The following is a 22646-nucleotide window of genomic DNA, read 5'->3' on the forward strand; positions in this document are numbered from 1 at the left end:
GGGTCAGCAGGGGTCAGCGTGGAGATGACATTGAGTTTTAGTGCTTTGTCACTGATATGGCCTCCAAAGTCATTACATGGACTGATTAGGGCCTCTCCATCCAGGATACTTGGAAGGATTCCAAATTGAACCTCCAGCTACTTCAAACATTCCATCTTTACAAAGTTCTAAACAAATATGTGGTTATTGAAGACCATAACATTTCCATCCAGCCATTTTCTATACCACTTATGGTCGCGGGTGAGCTGCAGCCGAACCACGATATTTCCCAATGGAGATTATCTTCGGTCGTATTCATATTCATAAAAGCAATATTTTCAACCTGATAGCTAAAGATGACGTACTCACAAGAATGTCACCGTCCTGCAGGCTCACATCCTGAAAACAATCACTGAGCATTTAAAGATAAATAATCCTAACTTTGACATTTATTAGTCTTACCTCGACCCTGACATGGGAGGACCTCCAATCAGTCTTGCATCAACCTCACACTGGGCTGACGTTTCATCCATGCACGTGACCTTCTGTACTCTCCTCCATAACCTGCAAACATTGTGGCAGTGAACTCAACTCACTTCACAACAAGCAGTAATTTGGTATATTGTAAATAAAAAGGAGCTCCAAACGGATTAAATTCAAATTTGCATACTCCAATGCATGACAGGAGTTAGTCAGCACTTAAATGAGTGACTTTCTAAATTTGATATATTATAAATTGTCATATCTGCTGAATGAATGCAGGGAAGGGTAGAGAGCGCCCTCATGTGGACAATCTTGCTGGATGTACCCTGTATTGCAGTCTCCTTAGAATAAAATCCTCTGCTGCCATCTAGTGACCGGAATGTGAAATACCACCACCTTTTTTTTTGTTCTCAACATTTTTTAATTATAATTCACAAGTTATATTGCATCTGACAGAATACTTTTTTTTCCACTACCAAAATCGTTACAAAACGCATAAATATGGAAAAAACTTTATATAACTTTTTTTTTAACATATAACTTTTAAAGGTTATTTAAAAAAACCAAACTTAAAATAGAATCAGCAACATTCAACGCAGCATTTTAACACGCAGTAAACTGTTTTGAAAACAAGCCATGGGCTCATTTGAATTAAAACGAACTATAAACATTGGTTTTGTTCAGATCAATACAAACCAACCCAGGAAAAAAAAAAAAAATCCCAATCCTATAAATGCCTGGTGTTTGATCTCCCCCCCCAAATAAAAAGTTAATTAAATAAAGAATATACAGTACTGTAAAAAGGCATCATTGGCAAAAGCGTACTGCAGAAGTGCATTTAGACAAAAATAGTCATTTATATTATTTAAAATGATACAAATATGTGAAAATATGGAGTGCCGGCCTGGTTGATGCATACAAACCGTCTTTTATCAACCAGGATGGGGAGTGCAAGAGTTCCACAGGAAGACTTGTGCTTATTCAGCTCTTGTTGATCTTCTCGTCCGAAATCCAAAATCTCAGCGCCAGTCCTTGTCATTGTTGTCCTCGTCCCCCTCCGATGAGTCCTCCTGTGAGCTCAGTTCCTCCTGGCTCTCCATTCCGTTCCCGCCTCGGTGAGATGCCGCCGCCGCTACGGCTAGCAGAGCCTCCTTGCGAGCTTGTGCGGCGGCCGCTGCCGCTTGCTCCTCCGCCGCCCTTTGGCGCAAAGCTGCAGCTTTTTTCTCTTGCTCGGCATGGCTCTTCATGTGGGCGCTGCGGCTCTTCACTTTGTTGAACACCCTGATGCAACAGTTGGAACATGGAGTACACTTAAAAACACAAGTGCTTTATTTTTCAATCATCCACAAGGTCGTACCTGCCACACTTCTTGCATGGAAATACTGCGTCAGGATCTTGCGTGGGCTTTACTGGCACCTTGGCCTTTTTTGCTGCCGAGTCACTCCGAGGCTTGTGAGGAGCTGATGTGTAGGCAGCATCCTTGACGATGTTCTCTGGCTCTTTGACCAGCAGCGCGCTACCCGCCTTGGAGAACAAGTCGGTTTGTTATTTATTGCAGAGAAGACTGCACATTTTACATGAATTAATGACATTACCGTATTTTCCGGACTTAAGGCGCACCGGACTATAAGGCGCACCTTCAATGAATGGCCTATTTTAAAACTTTGTCCTTATATAAGGCGCACCAGACTATAAGGCGCACCATGTCCGATTTTTAATCCAAATCATTCTCCATTTTATCTCTTTTATTTCAACTTCAGACACAACAAATGACTTTATAATCACAAAATAATGAGCCATAGTCTTTTTGATTCATGATTCATAGTCTTCAGCGGGCCACTTATGATTGGTTTCATGACACAATGCTTCGGGCCAGTTTAAATTTAGGAATTTGGTCCATATATAAGGCGCACCGGACTATAAGGTCGGCTTTTAGGTGCGCCTTATAGTCCGAAAAATACGGTAATTAATCAAAGACAAATTCGCGCTATGGATTAAGCACTCACATAGTCGTGTGTTTGTAGTGAGTGAGCCACCATCACTTGCTGATTCGTTTCCTGCTCACGAGAAAGCTCCGTCTTGTCGTCCATTTGTAGGTGGCTCGGTTTCGACTGCTGAGGAATCATCAAGTCGTGGAAAAAACATTTTTCAAACGTCTCATTTTGGGCCGTATGAAGAAAGTTGCAGCAAATATTCCTGACTAGGCTTGCAATGGGGCGGGGAATTCCATGCGAAGCTAAAACGGAAGAATTTCTGGAATATTTTCCAAATTAGAAATTGAGCATGGGAATTATGCAATCTTGTGGGGATGTAATGGAAGGGGGGAGGGGTACATTCACAAATTGTGGCCCATTGGAGTGTATATATTTCATGAGTGACATCCAAAACGAAGCCACCTCTTACCTTAACGTCCACTACAGCCTCCGTGTATTTCTCCGTCGGCGAGTCGGAAGGGCCGTAGGTTAAAATCCCATTACGTGCAATCTTCACCTGCTTTTTGTACGAGTAGTAAAACTCAACACACTGAGCCACCGTCTTGGTTTGCACCTGAAAAGGAAAAAAAAACATGACAACTCTCTGCAGACGGCATCTTGCCTGAGCAGAAGTGAAGAGGCGTACCAGTTTCTGCACCAAGATGAAGTCCTTGCTGTAGGCAGACATCCCTTTATTGAAGTAATGTTTTTCTTCCGCACTCCAGTGATCGGAACCTACGAGGAAATCGCAAAAAGGAAGTTATCGTCAACATGTAAAAGGAGTAACTCGTGTTTAGCTGTGAAACAAAACACGAGGGCCTGGCTTGCTACTTCCAACATTGGATTCCACCCTTATATGGGCGCTTGTGGGCGTGGCTTAAATGTTGAAGTGAAACTAAAAAGTTTGAAATCAGTTGCAACGCCTGAAGACATTAGCTGGCATGAGTTAGCGTTATTTTATGAGGCCTAACTTTAATTCTAGTATTGGATCACACAACTAACCTGAGTAGTGATAATCAGCCAGGTGATGACCTTCATGGAAGATTGGTTCCTGATGAAGTAAACGTCTGAGGGTCTCCTAAAAATACATATCAATGCAGAAAAATACAAAATATTTTTTATAATGCAGCCCCATTAATTCATCCTGCAGTTGTTTCCGAGATATGGAATGAAAATAATTAATCGTAACGGTTCAAATTGTTATCTTCCTTCATTTTTCATTTTTTTTTACATACAATTGATAAATCATGTACTGACCATGCAATCTCCTCCACTTTCATGTAAACAATGCAGAGCCAGCTCCTGGTTGGTTCCTCCTCCGCTGAGCACACTGGAGCAAGCCATGTTCATCAGATTGTCCACTAAAAAAAAATGAGGAGGAGGAAGAGGAGGATCGGTGAGTGGGCAGATGGAAATCCAGTAAAAATCAATGTCCGAGGAGAGCTACGAACCGCTATCGGGTTCCGTGTGTTTAAGATGGCCGTCGTGCAAAGGAAGCCAAACCAAGTCCGCCTTGTGCGGGTCCAATTGAGCCAAAGGTTGGTGTCGCAACTCGGGAATTTCCGCTTGGTACTGCTGTCCGATGTTGATGCGCCTGCACACAAACGGAAACAATGTGAGGGAGGAGATGGTGGCCACCTCAAGGTTTTACTTTTATCCAGCTTACGGCTCGAGGCTAACAGGCGTGGCGTCTGTGATCAAGGGCAGAACGGGCGGTGTGATGTCTGAACTTGCTGAAGAAAAAAAAAAATTGAAATTAAACAAAGCTCCGACATTTATTTGACATCCGGTTTATTCTGGAGGACTTACTGGAGCGTAGGAGGCTTCTGCTGACCGTCTTGGGTGTGACGGGCGGCGGGAGGATTTGGTTGCTCACGGCAAAGTTGGTGAGGAACGTGGAGAAGTAGAGTCCTGAGCCTTCTCGCACGGGAGATAGGATGGGCGGGGGGGTGTAGGGGGGCAAGGCGAGAGGGTTGTCCGGTAAGCGGATGGGAGAGCGAAGGTTGCTTTGGTAAGCGCTGATACTGGAGTAGACGGACGCTGGGATCAACGTGGAAGGTCTGGGTGGAGGAATGATGAGAGGCTCCGGTCGGGGTCTTCTCTTTTGTTTGTTTTTTCCCTCCTCGTCCAATCTGGGATCATTCTCTCCATCCTAAATTGAGGAAGGAGAAAAACCAACTTCAGGATTTGGTCTCAAAATGAATTCAAGTTCCAAAAAAGCTAAAGCTAAATCCTCCATGAAGGAACCTGCTCAAAGTTGTCTGTCACCGAGTTTCGGAGAGATCTGCGACAAGCCACGATGACGGACGGTTTGCAGTCAGAGGTCGCGGAGGGTCGCTCAGGCTGGCCCGCTCGTCCGTGTGCCGACCCGCCCTGACCCGGCGGCAGACTCCTGTGCACCGGCACCGACACGGGCATGATTAAAGGAACCATGTTGGCGGGTTTTCCTCGAGGAACATCTCCCTGTCGCGGAACAAATTATGCAAATGATTTGTAATCCAACGAGAAGTCATTTGATTTCCATTATAAATAAATAAATCGTGACCGGCAAACATTTTAATGTGCTCTTGGCAACAAGGGCGTTCAGCTCGGCCCCTCCCTCGGACTTCTCAATGACTGAGCGAGAGCCTGAGGAATGTGGAGGTGTGCAGACATGCAGCTGCCGCTGCACACACTCGTGCGCAGCGCCACGATGACTTGCACTCCTCGGAAATCGTACGGCTGCACCCAGTCGACGTGGAGTGCGATTGTGGCGAGTCGGGGAAGGTGCGAAACACAAGCGGCAATGTCAACACAAGGCTCGGTTGCAACACAACACGTTTAAGTGGACCCCTTTGCACCATCTAAAGAAACCCAATATAAAATTTACGAAGACTTAAAATAGAGTCAATTTGTTTTTCTCATTAAGCTCAATATAGTCGTAATAGTCCAGTAAATTATTTCGGAGCATAATTAGCTACCATTCGATAAACCGAATTCGATTATACCGAATGTTGTGTTCAGTTTGTGTACAATACGAGCGCTATTCTAGATGTTCAGCGAGCTGAGAAGAATCGAAGACGGCAAAATTCAAACGTAAACAAAAGTCAAGAAAGGGATGTTGAAAGACTTGGGGGAAGTTCGACAGCGAAATCGGGAGTTCTTCCTCTTTAAAAAAAAACAACTGCATCTTGTCTTTTGTTGCACTAAACTGCGTGTCGAGCAAACTTTCCACATAAATTTGTAAGAATGGGTTTTTAACTAAACTCGATTTTAGAGCCTTCAGTTAAGCATGTCTTTCAAACTGAATAAATGTATGGAAGGATTTTTTTTGTTTTTTTTAACCTCAGTTTTGCACGCAGACAGCGATTCAGGCATGGAGGGCATCTCAGACGCCTTCTGGGCCAGAGTCTCCAAGTTGATCTCCTTGGACGCCCTTCTTTTCCTCCGGGTGCTCTGGATGACTCCCCCCGTGTTGGCCGGGGCGTCCCCTGTTCGTGGAACAGCGACTCCATTCTGGGCGGTTTCCTTAGCTGCTTGAGGCCACATGTTGACCGAAGGCGGCGCCAATGGGGATTGCCCGTCTCTGGAAAGTCGGCGTGAGCGTCTCAAGGTGGCCGGCGTTGCCTCTGAGGGTTCCGGCTCAGGTTGGAGCTCCTTCGGAGGCTCCGCTATCGGCGCCGCTTGTTTTTTTGGCGCGGTGTCAAGCGGACGGGGTTCCGGAGGCTGATAGGTGACGAAATCGGGGGGTTGTGTGTCTTGCTGTGGGATGTTTTGTGCTTGCTGCTGCTGCATTTTGTGCATTTGTTGTTGTCGCTCGTGCAGTTGTTGTCGTTGGTGGTACTGTTGCTGCATCTGCTGCATTTGTTGCTGCTGCATCTGCTGCTGCTGATGAAGTTGCAGCTGAAGTTGATGCTGTTTCTGTAATTGTTGCTGCTGCTGTTGTTGTTGTAACTGCTGTTGCTGCTGCATGTGATGAAGCAGCTGCTGCTGCTGTTGTTGCATTTTCGGCTGCTCGCCATAAGGCAACCCCTGCAGTCCTTTCCCGCCTTGGAAAACCGAGTAGTACCCCTGCGGGAACTGCTGCTTGTTGAACGTCGTCTGGAAAGGCTGCAGCATGGAGCCCTGGGTGTTATGAGCTGGCACGTGGGCCGCACCCTGCAGCTCCACACCTTTCTGCTGATATGCTTGCAGCTGGGCCTGCTGCATGGCATGCTGCTCCCACTCCAACCCTCTCTGAGCCGGAGCCCGAGTGGGATCTCTGTAAACCTGCTGATTGTCGCTGCCCATCTGAAGAGGGTCATGGACGACCTTGTGGAACGCCATCTGCCCCCGGGTGTTCACGCTGCTCATATAAGGCCCGAAGTTCTGACTCCACCCTGGCCCAGGAGCTTCCTGAGGCCAGCCGGGAGCTTGTAAGGAGTCCTGGTGCACCCACTTTACCGGGGCGGCTTGCTGATAGGATGGCAGAACCTGAGGTCCTTTCTCTGGGTTGTACACACCAGAGCTGCCGGCAGAGTCACTCTGGATCGACTCCAAAGATGGAGGACCCAGTCCGTAGTAAGCCTCCCCCGAATGCTGCAAGGGCTCTTTCATGGTCGCCACTGCCGGATGCTTGCTGCTCTTGTCAGTACTCATTTGAGGAGGAAGACTCATGTCGAGAAGATCTCGGTGTCCAGGTCTCGTAGTGTGCTTTTACTTCCTGCGCTTTTGAGTACAGCTGGCATGTGGAAGGTAATATGAATCCAATAGGAAACGTATTATCTCAGTTCAAGTTTCAAGCCTGTTCTTCACATCCTCTTTAGGTTGCAGCACCTTTAAAAACAGGAGACTTTATTTACCTCTGGACGAAAACATAAAGTAAATAGGAAAATGGAGGCCCAGGCATAAAGGTCAAAGAGCAAGCACGCTTAAAAGTCAACAACCAAAACATTAGGTCATGTTTATGTCGGGTTAAAAATGATTATTTTGATTCAGTCAGCAGAAAGAAGGACCTTGGAGAGCATAGCTGCTATTTGGCCGAACTAGAAATACAGGAAATGAAGATGATCGTGCAATCGAGCTTACAGCCGCTGGTAGCTGTTTAAAAAAAAAAAACTGCAATAAGGAAGCACTGGAAGCACTGGGGCGATTATGCAACACAAGCCACCATGTAAAATGCAATACCTTATGAATGACACAGTTGGTTTTCCATTGGCGGCCCGGAAGAATCCATTTGGTGGCGATCAAAGTCATGCAGATCCATGAAGGGATTGTGCGCCACAAATGTCATAACTCTCTCTCTCGCTCTCTCTCTCTTAACTTTCACCCCGAGTTTCCAAGCCCGCAAACATGGCGAAAGGGGAGTTGACTGAATAATCGAAAGCGACGTGCTGCAAAGGGCGATTCACGCCGCAGTTACAATGTTCCACATTGTATTCGCGAAATTGCGCTTTTCCTGAAAAACGCTTCTGCAACTTTTCTTCTCCGCTTGACCGACTTTTAGTCTCGCGCCGCGACAGCGTGTAGAAACGCTGCGATTTCCGTACATCGGAACGTCGCGCAATAAAAGTGCGCTGTTGATCCGAAGTCGCGCAACATTACGCGCAAAATGTTAGTTGCAAAAGTGTGCAAACGGACAGAAAGTGGTGCACACTAAAAAAAAAAAAAAATGGAACGAACGCAGCACAGCGCCTCACCCACTTTACAGATCAGAGCTTATCCTGTTTTCCAACCTGCTGCCTGAGCCCCGCCCACCACTACATTTGTGTATGCTCGTTTTGTTGACCCGCTCAGCTCGAAGCTGCGTCAATATTTGGGTCAATTGCAAGCGGAATACTAAAAATACAGTAATTGGTTAATCAATCAATAAAATAAATATTGCACACAAATGTTTTCATTCTCACTTATATTTTTCTTTTTATAAGTAAAAAGTGATTTAATTATAATCAAATTAAAAGGGACGTCATAAATTTAAAAAAATAAAATATTCTGTATAAATCAAGTGAGCAGTTGTAAAAATGTCTAATGACTTATTTCCAACAAAAAAAATCTTTAGATTGATCTCATTTAGGAATGACAGCTACAAAAAAAAAAAGAATTCTGAAAAATTCAACAATCTTCCATGAGATTACATAAATTACAAACACAAGCCAAGCTTTCACACTGAGTAAATTTGTATTTATACTGAGACGAGATAATTATTTCAATTTATACATTTTGTGACAATTTTATTTGATAGTGTGCAGCAAGGTTTAAATTGTGTGTTTACGCACCGGGGAACAGTGGTACGCAAAACCGAACGTACATCTTCCCTTTAATTTGTTTCTATAAAATTCTAAAATTCAGACGTTTTCATGAATATAACCTTTATAAATCTTCAACCTGAAAATCCACCAACTGTTTGACTTGGCTATTTTAGGCAATTTCATTTTTTCATGCCAATGTGATCGTGTTGTATCGGCCACGGGGCGGGGTTAACGGTTGCCATGGTGATTCTGCGGCTCATTCGGGAGCTTTTATGACGTCACCGTTGCCGATGTAGGCAGCGGCTGTGGACATAATTCAACTGGCTAGCTTAGCTCACGTTTTTCAGAATGCCTACCATCACCGGGCCTTCATCCGCAAGATAAAGGAACTATAGGAATGACGTTGCTGTCAAGAAGTCAACCATGGAGGCTCTTTCCCGGAGTCTCACCAGTGCATCCGAGCGAGGTAACGCAGGGACGGGAGTAGCGGGGGGGCTCGCTGCTTAGCCACCGCGGAGTAAACATGCTAGTTAGCATTGAGCACCACCTCGAATTTTTGCTGCCTTGCAGCTATCCCATCCCTAGTTACCCCCCTTATCTTTTCATTATTAAGCTGTGGTTACCGGTTAAAATCAGCTAAAGCTAGTTGCTAACCTCTGGCTACCTCCCGATTTGAATGTCACGCACAATGAAATTAACCTCTCCCACTTTAAAATACACAAATTGGTGACATGAAGGTATTTTCACCTTACCTATCGCAAGTCACGATTTCAGGTGGTGTGGTTTAATCGTGAATAAATTCTTTGCAGTGATGGGCTGGTGCCACTGATGTCAGCTTGTGACTGCAGCAGAGAGCACTCACCATGAGTGGAGAACATATAGACATCCTGTCAACGGCAGATGTGGTCCGAGACAGATGGAGAGTGGTAAGATTTCACAAAAATAAGATTATTTCGACACAAGGTGCACTTTATTGGGTCACCCCCCAAAGTGACCATCATGTAAAATTGCTCTGCAGGTGAGAAAGATAGGTGGAGGCGGCTTCGGGGAGGTCTACGAGGTCTTGGACCTCGTGAGCCAGGCCACGCTTGCCATGAAGGTGGAGTCTGCCACACACCCCAAACCGGTGCAGAGGACAGAGGCGGCCGTGTTGAGGAAGCTGCAAGGTTTGCCACGCAAATAAAAACTTGCAAGTGTTTGTTGATCAATTGAAAATTAGGAACGTGTTGATCATTGAAATATTGCATGATCAATTGTAAGTTAGCAGCTCTACCTTATTTCTATGAAACGTGATATCTGGATCAATAATTAAATACAATATGACTTTTTGACTCTGACTAATTACTGACTCAAGAACCGATAGTTCACATCTGTGTATTACATTTTCTTATTTTTGATTATTTATTGACAGGCAAGGATAATGTGTGTCGCTTTGTCAGCGCTGGTCGAAACGAGCGATTCAACTACGTGGTGATGGAACTCCAGGTAAGCTTTTTACGATGTTCCTTTAATTTTATAGGTCATGTTAACCATCTTAACATTAACCAATGACTTGTAACGCAGCTAATGATCTGTTATTATTTACTGACACCTGTTACATAAACATCCAGTGTCATTTTTGTTTTAAAATGGGTCAATAATAATTGTAATATGTCCAAAAGGGGAGGAACTTGGCAGATCTACGGAGGAGCAGGATCCGTGGTACATTCTCAGTCTCGACGACTCTGCGGCTCGGCAAGCAGATTTTACAAAGCATCGAAAACATCCACTCAGTGGGCTTCCTGCACCGTGACATTAAACCAGTAAGACGACAGTCGCTCGAAGTAGTCAATATATTTTCATATTTGAACTTTCTGTTATGGTCACTCACAGGCTAACTTTGCGATGGGAAGACTAGCAAGTACTTGCAGGTGCTGCTACATGCTGGACTTTGGTTTGGCCCGACAGTACATGACCTCCACTCAAGAACTTCGTCCTGTAAGTAATCTCAAAACTTGAGAACCAAGTATTTTCATCTGGTGACACACAAAAGCCTCTAACTATATTTTTTTTCACTTCCAGCCTCGATCTGTGGCCGGCTTCAGAGGAACTGTGCGATATGCTTCAATCAATACTCATAAAAATAAGGTGAATAATTGATTGTTTGAGTTGACGACATTCCCCCCAAAATACAACATGTGCGTGTATTTGAATATCACTTATCGATTAATTGTGTTAGGCTGTATGCATTGTTGTCACGTTCTTTTTTTTTTTTTTTTTTTTACTCTGCAGGAAATTGGTCGTCATGACGATCTATGGTCCCTCTTCTACATGTTGGTGGAATTCATGTCCGGTCAGCTCCCATGGAGAAAATTTAAAGACAAGGTACAGCATGTAACTAAAATAGTAGGAACTACTATCAATGATCAAATATCAATTATATTTATATACCTTCCTCTCCAACAGGAACAAGTAGGAAATCTAAAAGAAGCATACGACCACCGCCTCATGCTTAATCACTTACCGTTGGAGTTTAGCACATTCCTGGATCACATCCTCAGTCTGGACTACTACACTAAACCAGACTATGAGGTTGGCTTTTCACGTTTGGTCCTCTACCGACTGACAAAAATGCTGACACCTGTGTTTGCCCCCCCCCCCTCCACCCCCCACCCCTCCCGTGACAGCTGCTGATGTCACTGTTTGACCGTGCTATGAAAAGCCACAACGTGCTGCACAACGATCCCTACGATTGGGAGAAATGCGACTCGGAGGACATGCTGACAACTGCGGTGGCACCACCCACTGGCCAGGAGCTCACCCGCCTCACGCCAGCTCACATGGGGTACACATGGACTAAAAATATACATGCACAGTCATGCTGTAGTTATGCCGACAGATTTTTTTTTCCCTCAACGGTAGAACCAGTTGGCGGTTTTAAAAAAAAAAGGTTTTGCAAATGAGCTCCTGGGTGACCTTCTCATTCTATCTCTTTCTAAAGCATGGCCAATGCATCAGTGCTGCCAGTGGAGTTGCAGAGGGAGAACACGGAAGATGTCCTCATGCTCGGAGAGCGCTTCAGCGACGCTGACAACTGCCCCCCTCCTGTCACCCCTGCGTCCGTTCCCGCCAGAGGCATATGGGACGAAATGAACCGCATTCAAACCCAGAATCATGTCGAGCCGATGATTAGGAAGGTCAGATTTGCGCCGTGCCGGGATTCTCTCGCCCGCCACACAGTTGTGATGTTTGAACTGCTATCTTTTTTTCCCAGGTGGTGACTGAGGAAGAGCATAGTCAGAACCAGGGCAACCAAAGCCCTGCCGGCTCGGCGCATAGTTCTCCAAGGCGGGTACGATCCGAGACCATGCACTTGGACCGGGCTATGCCGCTGCTCCGAAAGATGCGTCACAGTCAGAGTTTGGCGTTTGAAAGAAGACTTGCGCCCGAACCCAAGCCGACTCTTGAGCGCTTCCTTGAGTCCTGGTTAGTGCTTCGATCGCTCCCGCACATTTAAAACAAACTTGAACTGTTTTTTTGTTTTTTTTTTTAGTCGAGGCAAAACACCTCCATGTCTTTCAAACATCGGCGAGAAAGTTTTATCCGACGATCATTCCGGCACGGGTACGGCAGACCCAGAAGAAGGCGCGGTCAGCAGCGGTTTTGTCGCAGTCAACTTCAGTCCTGTCATCCAAGAGGGAGACTCCCAGGAGTGGGTGGTGCTGGAAATGGAGCAAGGCGCCAATTCCGGAGCCGTCAAGCCTTTGGCCGAAGCCCAGCGCGAGGACAAAGCAGCCACCCCTAATCCTGCTGACGGCGAGAACCATCCGCCGCAGGAGGGCCCAGCTGTAGTAGTCAGTCCTGTTTTGTCACACTGTTCCGTCGGGTCATGGTTACTTGGCCACAGGAGGCTGCCGGGGATGCTGGGGCAAATGCCCTCGGTCATCATGGGACGACACCACATGGATCAGGTAGGCATGTTCAAGCAGTTTTTTGTGTGGATCAGCTTCAACTAGAGTTACTCTTGCTAATGCCACTTGTAATTTTTTTATTCATGCCTCTAATCACCAAGTCGTTTTCAGTCCTCCAGTGGCACGCCGCAGTCCCCTGTGCTCGAAAAGAGTGACACGATACCCCTTGAAGCTCCGTCGAACAAATCCGATGAAGCTCCCGCACAACCGAAGGATGGAGGGAAGACGGATTTGACTCCGTCATCAAGCCCGCTGAAGGGTTCGACTGCTCCACTAGCTAAAGACCCAGAGAGCGATTCGGGTCTGCCCGACTGCTCGTCAGAGCTGAACCAGCAGGCTCAAGCCATCTGTTCGCTCCTCGCCTCTTTAAGGCCTAAAGACTCCCCTTGCTCGCCAAAATTGAGCCGCATTCCAATACGAGACTCCGGCACTCCTCCGGATTCTCCGTGCAGGAACCGGCACCGGGACAGGAAAAACCGCTGGAGCAGCCCTGTCCCCAGCTCGCCCACCCACTCCCCTTCCCCGTCGCTTTCCTGCGAAAACCTGCAGGTCACCCTCCCGCGGGAACGTCTCTCCTCGGAGCGAGGCTCCAAGTCGGACTGCGGAGGGGAAGACCCTCTTTCTCTGTCCTCGTCATCGGGCGGTAAAAGTAAGATTCCACGACCCATGAGCGCCACCTTTGTTCCCGAGCAGCTAAGCGGCAGACTCGTGCCTCGCCCACCTCCCGGGAAACCGACATCAGGCGCGTGTGCCGACCACAGGTAGGACACAATTTAGGAAGGAATTAGCGCTCCTTGAGGATGATCATCTCATGTAATTAAATCTCTTTCGAGGCGGCGGCGGTTGCGAGTACGCGCCAGCAGCACCAGCGACGCCGATTCCTTGTCCAGTCAGAACCAGTCGACGCAAGACCGCGGCCGCGGCGGCCGGCTCGTCAGCCCACCTCCACCCCGCCCTTGCGCCTCCCCCAACCTTCAGCGCTCATTGAGTTGCTCTCCGTCCCGCCAGGAGCCCCGCGACAGCAGGGCGCCACCTCCAGGACGTAGCCGCTCCCCATCTACGCCTCCTCCTCGACGCGGCCCCCTGCAAGCGAGGTTGTCCGGCCAGAGTCCGTTGGTCCCCCGCTCTCTAGGCAAAGGTTTGATTGAGGAGTATAAAGGCTCAAGGAAACTGAAACGATGATTAACGGAAACAATCGATCTCAATCGCATGTGTAAATACAGTATGAGCTCAAGAGAATGTGTACTGTAAAAAAATGTATTTATTTGCTACATTAGCTTAAATGAAGCCATTATGTGCGTAACACTTCAGGAATGTTTGCAAAATTCAAAGTGAGCGCTCACGTCCTCTTTTTTTTCAATCCAAATTTGAAATTGCCACGCTAAACACTACAACGTGGAGCCAACTGGATATATTTCTGCCCACTGGTTGCAACCCTAAAACCAGTAGCATGTTTTGTCCATGTATATAGCCTGTGTATAAAGAAGCGCATCTATTTAGTAGAATACACTAAATTTAGATCTTTAAATTGTCATGCTAGAAAAAAAAGAACACTCAAATAATCTCTATTTTAGCTAAAATGAAAAATGACTGTGGAATCAACAAAGTTTAACTCAGGCTCATATCAGCTTACTAAGTTGCCAATGGATAAATATTTGATTGCTTTTTCTTTGGCTTTTTTTGTAGCAAGGAAAAGTTCGATAACCATGTGTGATGGTTTGAAATTGAATTCATTGAAATTGAAGCACTTTACAAGTCAACAAATTGTGTTCCGCTTTGAAGGTTCCAGAATATCAATCAGCAAAGCCATTTTAATTCGGTAGTTACCACAAATAGCTCCGCATCAGCATATTATAATGTATTTATAAGCACACTTGATTCTTCAGTATTGTAAATGTGCATGAGTCATTTTATTTGTTTTTTTTTTACTCATTTGTAAACCAGCATACATTTCTGTATTTTTACCGAGCTGCTTTTGATCATGAAAATACATCCACAAGCAAAACTTGTTTGGCTTTGATTCTATAGAGCAAAACAATTTACAAATAACACATTGTACATATGTCAATATTTTATTTCAAACATTCATGAATGTCTGAATGTCTATTTACAGTGCAGTGATCGAGACATGGTTATAAAAGTTGGTATATAGCAACATACTTGACTTAAAAATGTATGTTTGTCCAAATGATTGCAACCTCGAAGTCATCAGCATGTTTGTTGCAAGTTTTATGATTTTTTTTTTTATGCCAATCCAGTTAGAGTCTTGTATTAATCTGGAGTATGGGATCTAGAAAAGAGAGGCAGTCTGTCGGGGGTCATCTGGCAACACGCTGATGGAGTCTTCTGCCTTTCCGCACAGCATGCAAAGCATCGTGTACTCCTGAGTGACACAAAGTAATAGATTACAATAAGGGTATGATGCAAATTTTAACACATTAATCTGTTTTATGAATTCTTGGAGAAGGACTAAGGACATAACACTGGTTACCTCATTATGTTTTCCCACTTACTTGATATTCATCAACAACAGAGAATGTATATTCATGCCTGGCGATGACATGGTCACAGTTTTTACAGACATCTAGAAGAAAAACAATGTTTTCTTAAATGATGAGAGATGAAACATTTTGTGAGCATTATAAGATGATGGAAACAAAGCATCAAGGGAAATAGATTAACGGCATCGGAATAAAGAAGTATTCAAATTGATCAAAACAATTTACGGTCATAAGTCACAAGTTCCTCTCCATCATCATCCTCTGTGTCTTTATTACAGATCAACACGAAGTCCCTGTGATGACATTTGGCACAGCCCAGGTAGTTCATAAGGTAAGAACCATTCTCCAGACAAGTGCTTCCCTAAGCAGAAACCAAAAAAAAAGTTTGATCAAAGTTAATATTGTAAACATGCGAATAAAGATGTTAGCGTCCATTACTGATTCAAAGATGCTACGCTAGTGTTAATAACATAATTTTAACGTACCCGATCGGGGTATTCTTTTTGCACACAGCCGTTGCACATTTTCTTTTTTTAAAAATAATAAAAAATAATAATGCGCAGTCTTTGAAAAGACTTTAATTTCAAGCACTGCGTCTTCCGTAAATAAGGACAGCCTGCTAGCTTAGCATAGCACCATACAGCACTGGATACAGGAAGTAACGAACTACAACTTCTACGTTGAAATTTCCGGAATATTCTTCTGACAAAACACACACATGCACAAATAAAGTCACTCTTGTTAGATAATTTCAGAATTTGAAATTTATTTCTTTTAATGTGTAATATGTATTATTTTAATGTGGGCAAAGAGATTGGCTGTTTTGCCTGTGGGTGGGGTTAGGGTGACGTCACAAACATGGCGGCCTCACGGCAATGTAAGCTTGTGACCATGTGAACCTTCATGTAAAATTTTATTTGTGTCCTCTATTAACATCTTTGAAAGTAGATAAAATATCCCGGTGAGTGTAATCGTTTGAGTGTCTTCTTTTATTCCCTGTACTTGGAGCTGTTTATTCCAGAAGAATGTATATACACTTAGAGAAATGTCGGCTGTTGATTACACAGCTAGCGTATTCACTTATTTTTTTTAAAATTGTTTTTGTTACGTATTGAGTTACAATTCGATATTGGTTGTAGATTTGCAGCAGAATTTCTCAAATTATCGTCCCGTGTTCAGTCGCTCAGCCAGCCTTACACCTCCACGTGTAGCGGACGCGTTTCATTTCATTATAACGGTGATATTTACATTATAAAAATATATATTCCCTTACTGGCCTAATCTCTTTGTCAGTCTAATATGCCTTGAGAATAGGTAAGTTTGACTACGTGTGTAATGTCACCAATAGTCCTGCCCCTATTTAATTGATCAGAAGAACTGTACTGATGTTTCTTAATTTATGTTTTCTTTAGCAGACATGGCAACTCCGCAAAATATGCACAACAATTGCCAGCCAACGAAAAAGAAGAAGCCAAAAAGTAATTACTGCATTTTGTGTCGAGAGATGCTTACGAAACATGTAAGTATCCATTTTTTGTTTATTAAAGGTTATGTTGTTTTGTACTGTAATTGACGAGTGATTGGATCTGTGTTTTTGTGTGGCACTAGAATAAGCATGAGCACATGCATAGCCTGGCACACCACAGAGAGCTGGACACAGTGCTGGGCAAGTAAGTAAAGTCCAGCCTCTGCTGGACCTGAAGGAGGTCCTGTTGTGTGGTTGGACCGTTCAAACCTGCAGTAAAAACAAAAGGAGGGTTAAGAATTGTCTGATTTCACGGGTATCATTTTTCCCCCCCACAGAGTTCCGTGTCACGATTGCCAGGCATGTGAGCTGTCCTCCATGGTTCTTGAAAAATACGCCCAGCACATCGCCATGCCTCAACATCAAGCCAATTTAAAGAAGATCATAAGGCAAAACGTACAACCCATTTCACTTTACAAGACTCTCAACCAAGAAACAATCAAGGGGATCCTCAAGAGAAACAAGGAACTAAAGAAGGGGAGGTACGGTTTTAACCGGTTAGTTTTTTCTGTTTTGCTCTAAGTACTCAGAATGCATGTCCCTCTTTACTTTGCAGGAAAAAAGAGCACCAAAAGCAGAAGAAAAAGAATCGAAAACTTGCATCCAAGAACCAGCCTGGCCAGAAACAAGCTGGCCAGAAACAAGCTGGCCAGAAACAAGCTGGCCAGAAACAAGCTGGCCAAACCCATGCTGGTCAGAAACAGGCAGCCAGTGGACTGAAAAAGGTGCATCAAGGTCCAAATACGTTCAAACAGCAGGCGCCGGGGCATCAGCAGAAAGGCAACTACACTGGCCCCGTCCACAAAAACCTGTACAAACTGCGAAGGAATCCGCCCCGAGCTGCCAGATTTTGCGGCCCCCTATATGATGAAACATTCGGCACCGAGCCGCAGCCCTCATGGTCCTCGACGGCCCATTTTAGCCATTACACGTACCAGCGTGCCGAGCTGGACGACTTCACCAGCGATCGGCTCCCCGATCGAGGAAGCGTCATCTTCAACAAGGATGAGAGTCCGTCTGGACCGAAGCAAACCGCGAGCGCATCTAACTTGCAACCGAAGCCAGTCATCATCCAAGGCATGAACGTCAGCACCATGCTTCGAGAACTTCGACGAGCGATGGGTATGCGCGAGCCCTGCAGGGCGGATCGTGAAGCCAGAAAGCAAAGCGGCGAGGCGGACGCACAGCTGTCTGAGCTTTGCTCCTCGCTGGAGACCCTCGAAAAGGAGGCAGCGAAACAAAGCGACGATGCCGCTCAGGCTGCCAAAAGCGGCCCACAGAACAACGTCGCAGCTGATCAGAACACTCCTGGACCCTCAGCCAGCGTTCAAAACCATCAGCAGCTCGGCTCCAAAGCGAAGGTTCGGATCGCTCACAAAGCAGCGGCCGATCAAAGGTCAGCAGAGGACATTTTGAGAAAGGTGACCCCAAAGTTGACTCCTAAGGCTCCCGCTGTAACCAGGCCCAAGTTTAAGCAAAGCTGGAAGCAGAAGAGGAAAGAAAGGATGTCAAGGTAAGAGCTTCATCCAGAAAATCAGATTGTCTGATTTTTAAAGAATTTACGTATTTGCAACTTATGGTGGGAAATAAGTATTTGGTCAATAACAGCCTCGAGCTGATGCTCCACACAAGATCTCACCCTGTGGGGTCAAAATGATCACAAGAACGGTGAACAAAAATCCCAGAACCACACGAGGGGACCTAATGAATGACCATCTTGTGTTTGCCTTAAGGTCTGGAATCGAGTCGGTAAACTCTCAACCGAGCAAAACTACTTTTGATCTGGGTGTCGACGAAGACCTGATCCTCTCAGAGGGCTTCCACTGGGAGTCGCTCTCCAACGCACACATGCCCCTTCCTCCTTCTCTTCCCGCTCATCCTCCATCATGTCTCACTTCGACACCACTTCCTACCCGCGACGCGACAGCGAGCACGTCTCAGGGAGAGACTCGTTCAACGACAGGAGCGCCTGAGGAGGGGGGGTCTTTCACACTGGACAACTCCTGTGGTCCGACAACGGCGTCAACCTCGGTGAAGGTGCAAGCTGAGCATGAAAATCCTGACACCAACAAGAGGAAACGCCAACATCTACAAGTGAGTTTTTGTTTTAGTGAAGCGGTGAGCTAACTTTGGAGGCTAACGAAAGTTTCTGTGTGTTTCTGCAGGATAACGACGTCCCTGATGTGGAGGTTGTTGTAAAACGGAGGAAATTTAAATTAAACAATGGTAATCCCAAATATTACATGCGCTTCAACGATTAATAATCCCGTTGCTAAATACTAATTCCAAGCGTTGGCAAAAACATCTCTTTATAGACCAGGACCCAATGGACAAACTTTTGGCGATGTCACTCCGAGAAGAAGAGCTGAGTCAATCGCTGCAGGATGTCGACAAGTCTTTGGTACTCGCCCGAAATGCCTTACAGGCGGCCTACACTGAAGTACGAAGGCTCATGTTGTTAAGGCAGCAGGTACCAAAAGCTGTACTTTAAAAAAAATAAGATAAAAATAAAACCTTGAGGGCAAAGTTCTCAATGCCTTTCTTCATTCCTGCTCTTTTAGTGCACTGCAGAGGTGGACGGCCTGAGAGCCAAGCGCATTGAAATACTGCAGAGCATGCAAGGTATTGTACTTGAGTCAAAATCATTTTTTAAAACACTTTGCAGAAAGTAGAAATGCCCAAGGAGTATATAAATTGGCTCTTTTCCCTATTATATTTTCCAGAAGTGTATTCCGGAAGCTCCAATGTTGAACAGGTCGCCACAACCTCAGCAGCATCACCTACGGATGTCGTTCATCCGGATCCAACCTCGGCATCTTCCTCGAGGGTCCTTCTCCCTCACAGTCCGACCAACATCCACCAAAGTTCTGTCATCAATCAGCCTCAACCGACCTTGCCCGCTACAAAACCCACCATGACAACCATCAAGCAAGAAGCCATGATCCCGCCCCCCCCGAGACAACCAAGTGACCAAACGCTCTCCCCACCTCCCACTTCGTTACCCGCTGTGGCTTCTCCCGCTCCGAAGACCCAAACCAAGGCCGATGATCCAAATCCACTCAACCCAGCCAATTTGCTCTGCACGCAGAAGAAGCAAGCGAAGCTCGTCGGCGTGACTGAGCAAACCGAAAGCATCTCGAAAAAGGAAGTTGTCATCATCGATGTGAAGAATGAAAATATCGAGGAACCTCTCGCCATAGAACCTGTGCAAGGAAACCACGTGAAGACTTTAGATAGCGATAAGAACGCTGACTCGGTGGAAGTGATGGAGCCTAAAATGGTGATCATCAACCTTGACGAATCAGAGAATGAAGACTCACCTGAGATGTCTTCAACGGCACCAGCTCCTCAAGAGCTGCCTTCCAAATCCGTTAACATGGAGTGCAGTACTACAAGCACTCAGACTATTCAGCAGACCCCGTTTAAGATGTGAGCTTGCCTCTTTTTTTTTAAACCGATATATTAACGCCTGGCTCATTTTTTAAATATTATTTTCAACTTTGCTTAGGAAAGCGGCAAGCCCTGTTCCGTCGGAAAGGGAAGACACTCCTCCACCAGGTGAGTACGTTTCTTGTGAAGTATTGTGTGATAAAGTAAATTAAACTACTATACTATATAGTTTTTTTTTGTTTTTTTTAAGCACGCTTGATTCTGTTGCTTCAATCTTATTTCAGAGGCTGTTGAGATGGTCGGTGAAGACGGGACGGAGTCAGCCTTGGGATCCTTTTTGAACCACACGGAGGCTGTTCACGGTCTGCAAGTCCACGACGGCGTCTTGTACACGTGCTCAGCGGACATGACAGCGCGGGCTTACAGCCTGCAGGTACGTTACAACAAATATTTTACAGATCCAGTCTCGTAATTGTTTCAAAATTCCTCGCTGTAGACCCTGGAATGCCTCGGAGTGTTTGAGGGCCACAAAAACAGAATCAACTGCCTGCTGGTCGCCGCTTCTCCAAACACGCCAGCCAGACTCTACACTGGCTCCAGCGACTTGACGATTCGCATCTCCAGCATAAAGGTAGGGAACATTAGGAGAGGCCATCATTTGACACGTTTGAAGATGGAAAAAGTAGATTGCTGTGCCCCCCCCTCCCCCCTTTGCCACCAGACGAAGAAGTGTCTGGAGACCATCTCACTGGCGGACAGAGTGCTGTGTATGCATATGGCTTGGAACACTGTGTTTGCTGGTCTTGCCAATGGGTCAGTGGCCACCTTTGATTTAAAGGTAAACTGATTTTTTCTTTTTTTTTATTTCCTTTCTGCCATATGGAATGGAGCGAGATCCTGAAAGCTTGGTCAGTCTTGCCAAGTCAACAACTTTGTGTTTCTATATCCACTCCTTTTTTTCTAATCATCTCAAACGTAGACTTCCAAACCGATGGATGTGTTTGAATGTCACGGGCCTCGAGGGGTAAGCTGCTTGGGCACGTCGCAGGAAGGCGCCCGGCGGGTGCTGCTGGTCGGCTCCTACGACAGCACCATCAGCGTACGAGACGCCAAGAGCGGTTTGCTGCTGCGCTCACTGGAAGGCCATACCAAGACTGTTCTCTGTATGAAGGTGAGGGGACGGGACAATTGAAAATGATCTCCATTTACTATGCTGCTTGTGATCAAAGTTGACTTTGGACAAGAGGATTCACTTTTCATGTTTGGGTTTTTTTTCCGAGGTGGTAAACGACTTGGTGTTCAGTGGCTCCAGCGACACCTCTGTTCATGCTCACAACATCCATGTAAGTAGAAGTGACATGGTGACATCATCTATGATTATTGCAATCATTAAACATTTCCACATAAATGTCATTAATTATAAATAATGGCGATGGTATGAAGAGCAAATTTGTCATTTGCATTAATCAGTAGCTAATTAGTTTTCTGTCCACGTAGACGGGTCAGTTGATCCGGATCTACAAGGGACACGGTCACGCCGTCACGTCAATCGTCATCTTGGGGAAGGTGATGGTGACCAGCTGTCTGGACAAGCTGATCCGTGTTTACGAGCTGCAGGTAGAAAATATTTATTAATATGTGTGCAGAGAGGTCTGTGTTGTAGACTGACTATAATTAATACTTTAGCGCCATCTTGTGGAATCATGGTGTTTTCCATCAGCTGCCATCTACATTTCTTTGTGCTTGCCATATTGCTGCATCTTCTCCATCGATTCTATTTGTGTTGCTTTCCAGACCCACGACCGCTTGCAGGTGTACGGCGGCCACAATGATATGGTGATGTGCATGGCCGTGCACAAGAGCGTGGTAAGTGGACTCGAAAGATGGCCGATTGGAACCGATCCACCGTCGCTTCACTCCGTCATTTCATTCAGATCTACACGGGTTGTTACGACGGAAGCGTTCAAGCTGTCAAACTCAACCTGATGAAGAATTACCGCTGCTGGGTAAGAACCTCCTTGAAGGATCTTAAACCTTGGACAAGAAGCATTTTTATTTATTTATTTTGCCCTCTCACAACCCTGCAACGAAGTACAGTATTGATTCTTTTCCATTTTTTTTTTTTTGTGTTCATGGCAGTGGCAAAATTGCTGTCTGATTTTTGGCATGGCCGAGCACCTTCTCCAGCATCTCACCAGAGACCACACCAATCCCAAACTGGAGGTGGTCAATTGTCGCTGGAGAGGATGCAGCAAGTTTTTTCCCACACAGCAGGCAGTCAAGGAGGTAATTTAATATCTTGGATTGTAATTTGTAATTACTCTATTCATATTATTTACGGTTTTATCTGCAGGAGGTTCCTGGACATATGCAAAATCACGTGGATGTGGACAGTAAGGTGGAGTCATGAGGAGGTGCCGTTGTTTTTCCGCCATTTCCTGTTCTCGTGCGGTCACGTCATTCGTACTTCCAGTTGAACACATGTCGTGAAATATTATTTGTTATTCTATTATTCAAGTAAATCTTTAGGGTCTTTTTTTTTTTCTTAAAAATCATCTTGATTTTGTTTTAATGTGTTCAAATAACGTGTTCAGAATAACAGCTCATTTCTAGAAATAAACAGGACAAAAATGAAATAG

At 45.4% G+C, this 22646-nt stretch overlaps 3 protein-coding genes and 1 long non-coding RNA gene across 7 annotated transcripts; 1 reads left to right on the forward strand and 3 right to left on the reverse strand.

Annotated features, from left to right (window-relative positions):
* Positions 1-859: 859 nt before the first annotated feature.
* Positions 860-8137, reverse strand: mideasa (mitotic deacetylase associated SANT domain protein a). 3 transcript variants are annotated; one of them, XM_049757210.2, is made up of 13 exons: positions 7581-8137; positions 5760-7229; positions 4683-4898; positions 4245-4587; positions 4102-4168; positions 3887-4029; positions 3693-3796; positions 3438-3513; positions 3082-3170; positions 2866-3009; positions 2469-2573; positions 1820-1986; positions 860-1743 (listed from the first exon to the last, which is right to left on the reverse strand). In XM_049757210.2, exons 2-13 carry the CDS (start codon positions 7068-7070, stop codon positions 1482-1484), a joined length of 3027 nt encoding a protein of 1008 aa, XP_049613167.1. In that variant the 5' UTR covers positions 7071-7229; positions 7581-8137; the 3' UTR covers positions 860-1481. The 3 variants fall into 3 exon arrangements, with proteins under 3 accessions (XP_049613167.1, XP_049613168.1, XP_049613166.1); XM_049757211.2 differs by having other exon boundaries at positions 2469-2576; positions 4704-4898; positions 7581-8136; XM_049757209.2 differs by having other exon boundaries at positions 2469-2576; positions 7581-8136.
* A 1684-nt stretch (positions 8138-9821) lies between these two features.
* On the reverse strand, positions 9822-11272 carry LOC125990292 (uncharacterized). Its single transcript, XR_007488867.1, has 3 exons — positions 11145-11272; positions 10512-10616; positions 9822-10422 (listed from the first exon to the last, which is right to left on the reverse strand). It is a non-coding gene; the product is annotated as an uncharacterized lncRNA (long non-coding RNA).
* Positions 11273-14644: 3372 nt separating this feature from the next.
* Positions 14645-15808, reverse strand: churc1 (churchill domain containing 1). The gene is made up of 4 exons (XM_049757282.2): positions 15578-15808; positions 15318-15453; positions 15105-15175; positions 14645-14974 (listed from the first exon to the last, which is right to left on the reverse strand). The coding sequence occupies exons 1-4, from the start codon at positions 15614-15616 to the stop codon at positions 14882-14884; spliced, it is 339 nt and encodes a 112-aa protein (XP_049613239.1). The 5' UTR covers positions 15617-15808; the 3' UTR covers positions 14645-14881.
* An 86-nt stretch (positions 15809-15894) lies between these two features.
* znf106b (zinc finger protein 106b) lies at positions 15895-22643 on the forward strand. 2 transcript variants are annotated; one of them, XM_049757200.1, is made up of 21 exons: positions 15895-16053; positions 16508-16611; positions 16701-16762; positions 16896-17099; positions 17174-18130; positions 18351-18711; positions 18783-18843; positions 18933-19087; positions 19179-19239; positions 19341-20046; positions 20126-20175; positions 20292-20440; positions 20504-20638; positions 20729-20845; positions 20987-21178; positions 21288-21350; positions 21505-21624; positions 21802-21873; positions 21942-22013; positions 22147-22293; positions 22361-22643. In XM_049757200.1, the coding sequence occupies exons 2-21, from the start codon at positions 16510-16512 to the stop codon at positions 22415-22417; spliced, it is 3843 nt and encodes a 1280-aa protein (XP_049613157.1). In that variant the 5' UTR covers positions 15895-16053; positions 16508-16509; the 3' UTR covers positions 22418-22643. The 2 variants fall into 2 exon arrangements, with proteins under 2 accessions (XP_049613157.1, XP_049613156.1); XM_049757199.1 differs by having other exon boundaries at positions 15906-16053; positions 16505-16611.
* Positions 22644-22646: the final 3 nt, after the last annotated feature.

Source organism: Syngnathus scovelli, chromosome 20 (genome assembly GCF_024217435.2).
Source record: "Syngnathus scovelli strain Florida chromosome 20, RoL_Ssco_1.2, whole genome shotgun sequence".
NCBI lineage: Eukaryota > Metazoa > Chordata > Actinopteri > Syngnathiformes > Syngnathidae > Syngnathus > Syngnathus scovelli.

Excerpts from the sequence above, each read along its gene's own strand:
- mideasa (XM_049757209.2), bottom strand. The coding sequence starts at position 7,070 with ATGAGTCTTCCTCCTCAAATGAGTACTGACAAGAGCAGCAAGCATCCG. Across the intron at positions 3,797-3,886 it reads ACACACGGAACCCGATAGCG|TGGACAATCTGATGAACATG; the intron begins GTTCGTAGCTCT and ends ATTTTTTTTTAG. Across the intron at positions 1,744-1,819 it reads CCATGCAAGAAGTGTGGCAG|GGTGTTCAACAAAGTGAAGA; the intron begins GTACGACCTTGT and ends CTGTTGCATCAG.
- churc1 (XM_049757282.2), bottom strand. The coding sequence starts at position 15,616 with ATGTGCAACGGCTGTGTGCAAAAAGAATACCCCGATCGG. Across the intron at positions 15,454-15,577 it reads AAAAAGAATACCCCGATCGG|GGAAGCACTTGTCTGGAGAA; the intron begins GTACGTTAAAAT and ends GTTTCTGCTTAG. Across the intron at positions 15,176-15,317 it reads GGAACTTGTGACTTATGACC|ATGTCTGTAAAAACTGTGAC; the intron begins GTAAATTGTTTT and ends TTTTTCTTCTAG.
- znf106b (XM_049757200.1), top strand. The coding sequence starts at position 16,510 with ATGGCAACTCCGCAAAATATGCACAACAATTGCCAGCCAACGAAAAAG. Across the intron at positions 20,047-20,125 it reads CAGCAGACCCCGTTTAAGAT|GAAAGCGGCAAGCCCTGTTC; the intron begins GTGAGCTTGCCT and ends AACTTTGCTTAG. Across the intron at positions 20,176-20,291 it reads GGAAGACACTCCTCCACCAG|AGGCTGTTGAGATGGTCGGT; the intron begins GTGAGTACGTTT and ends ATCTTATTTCAG.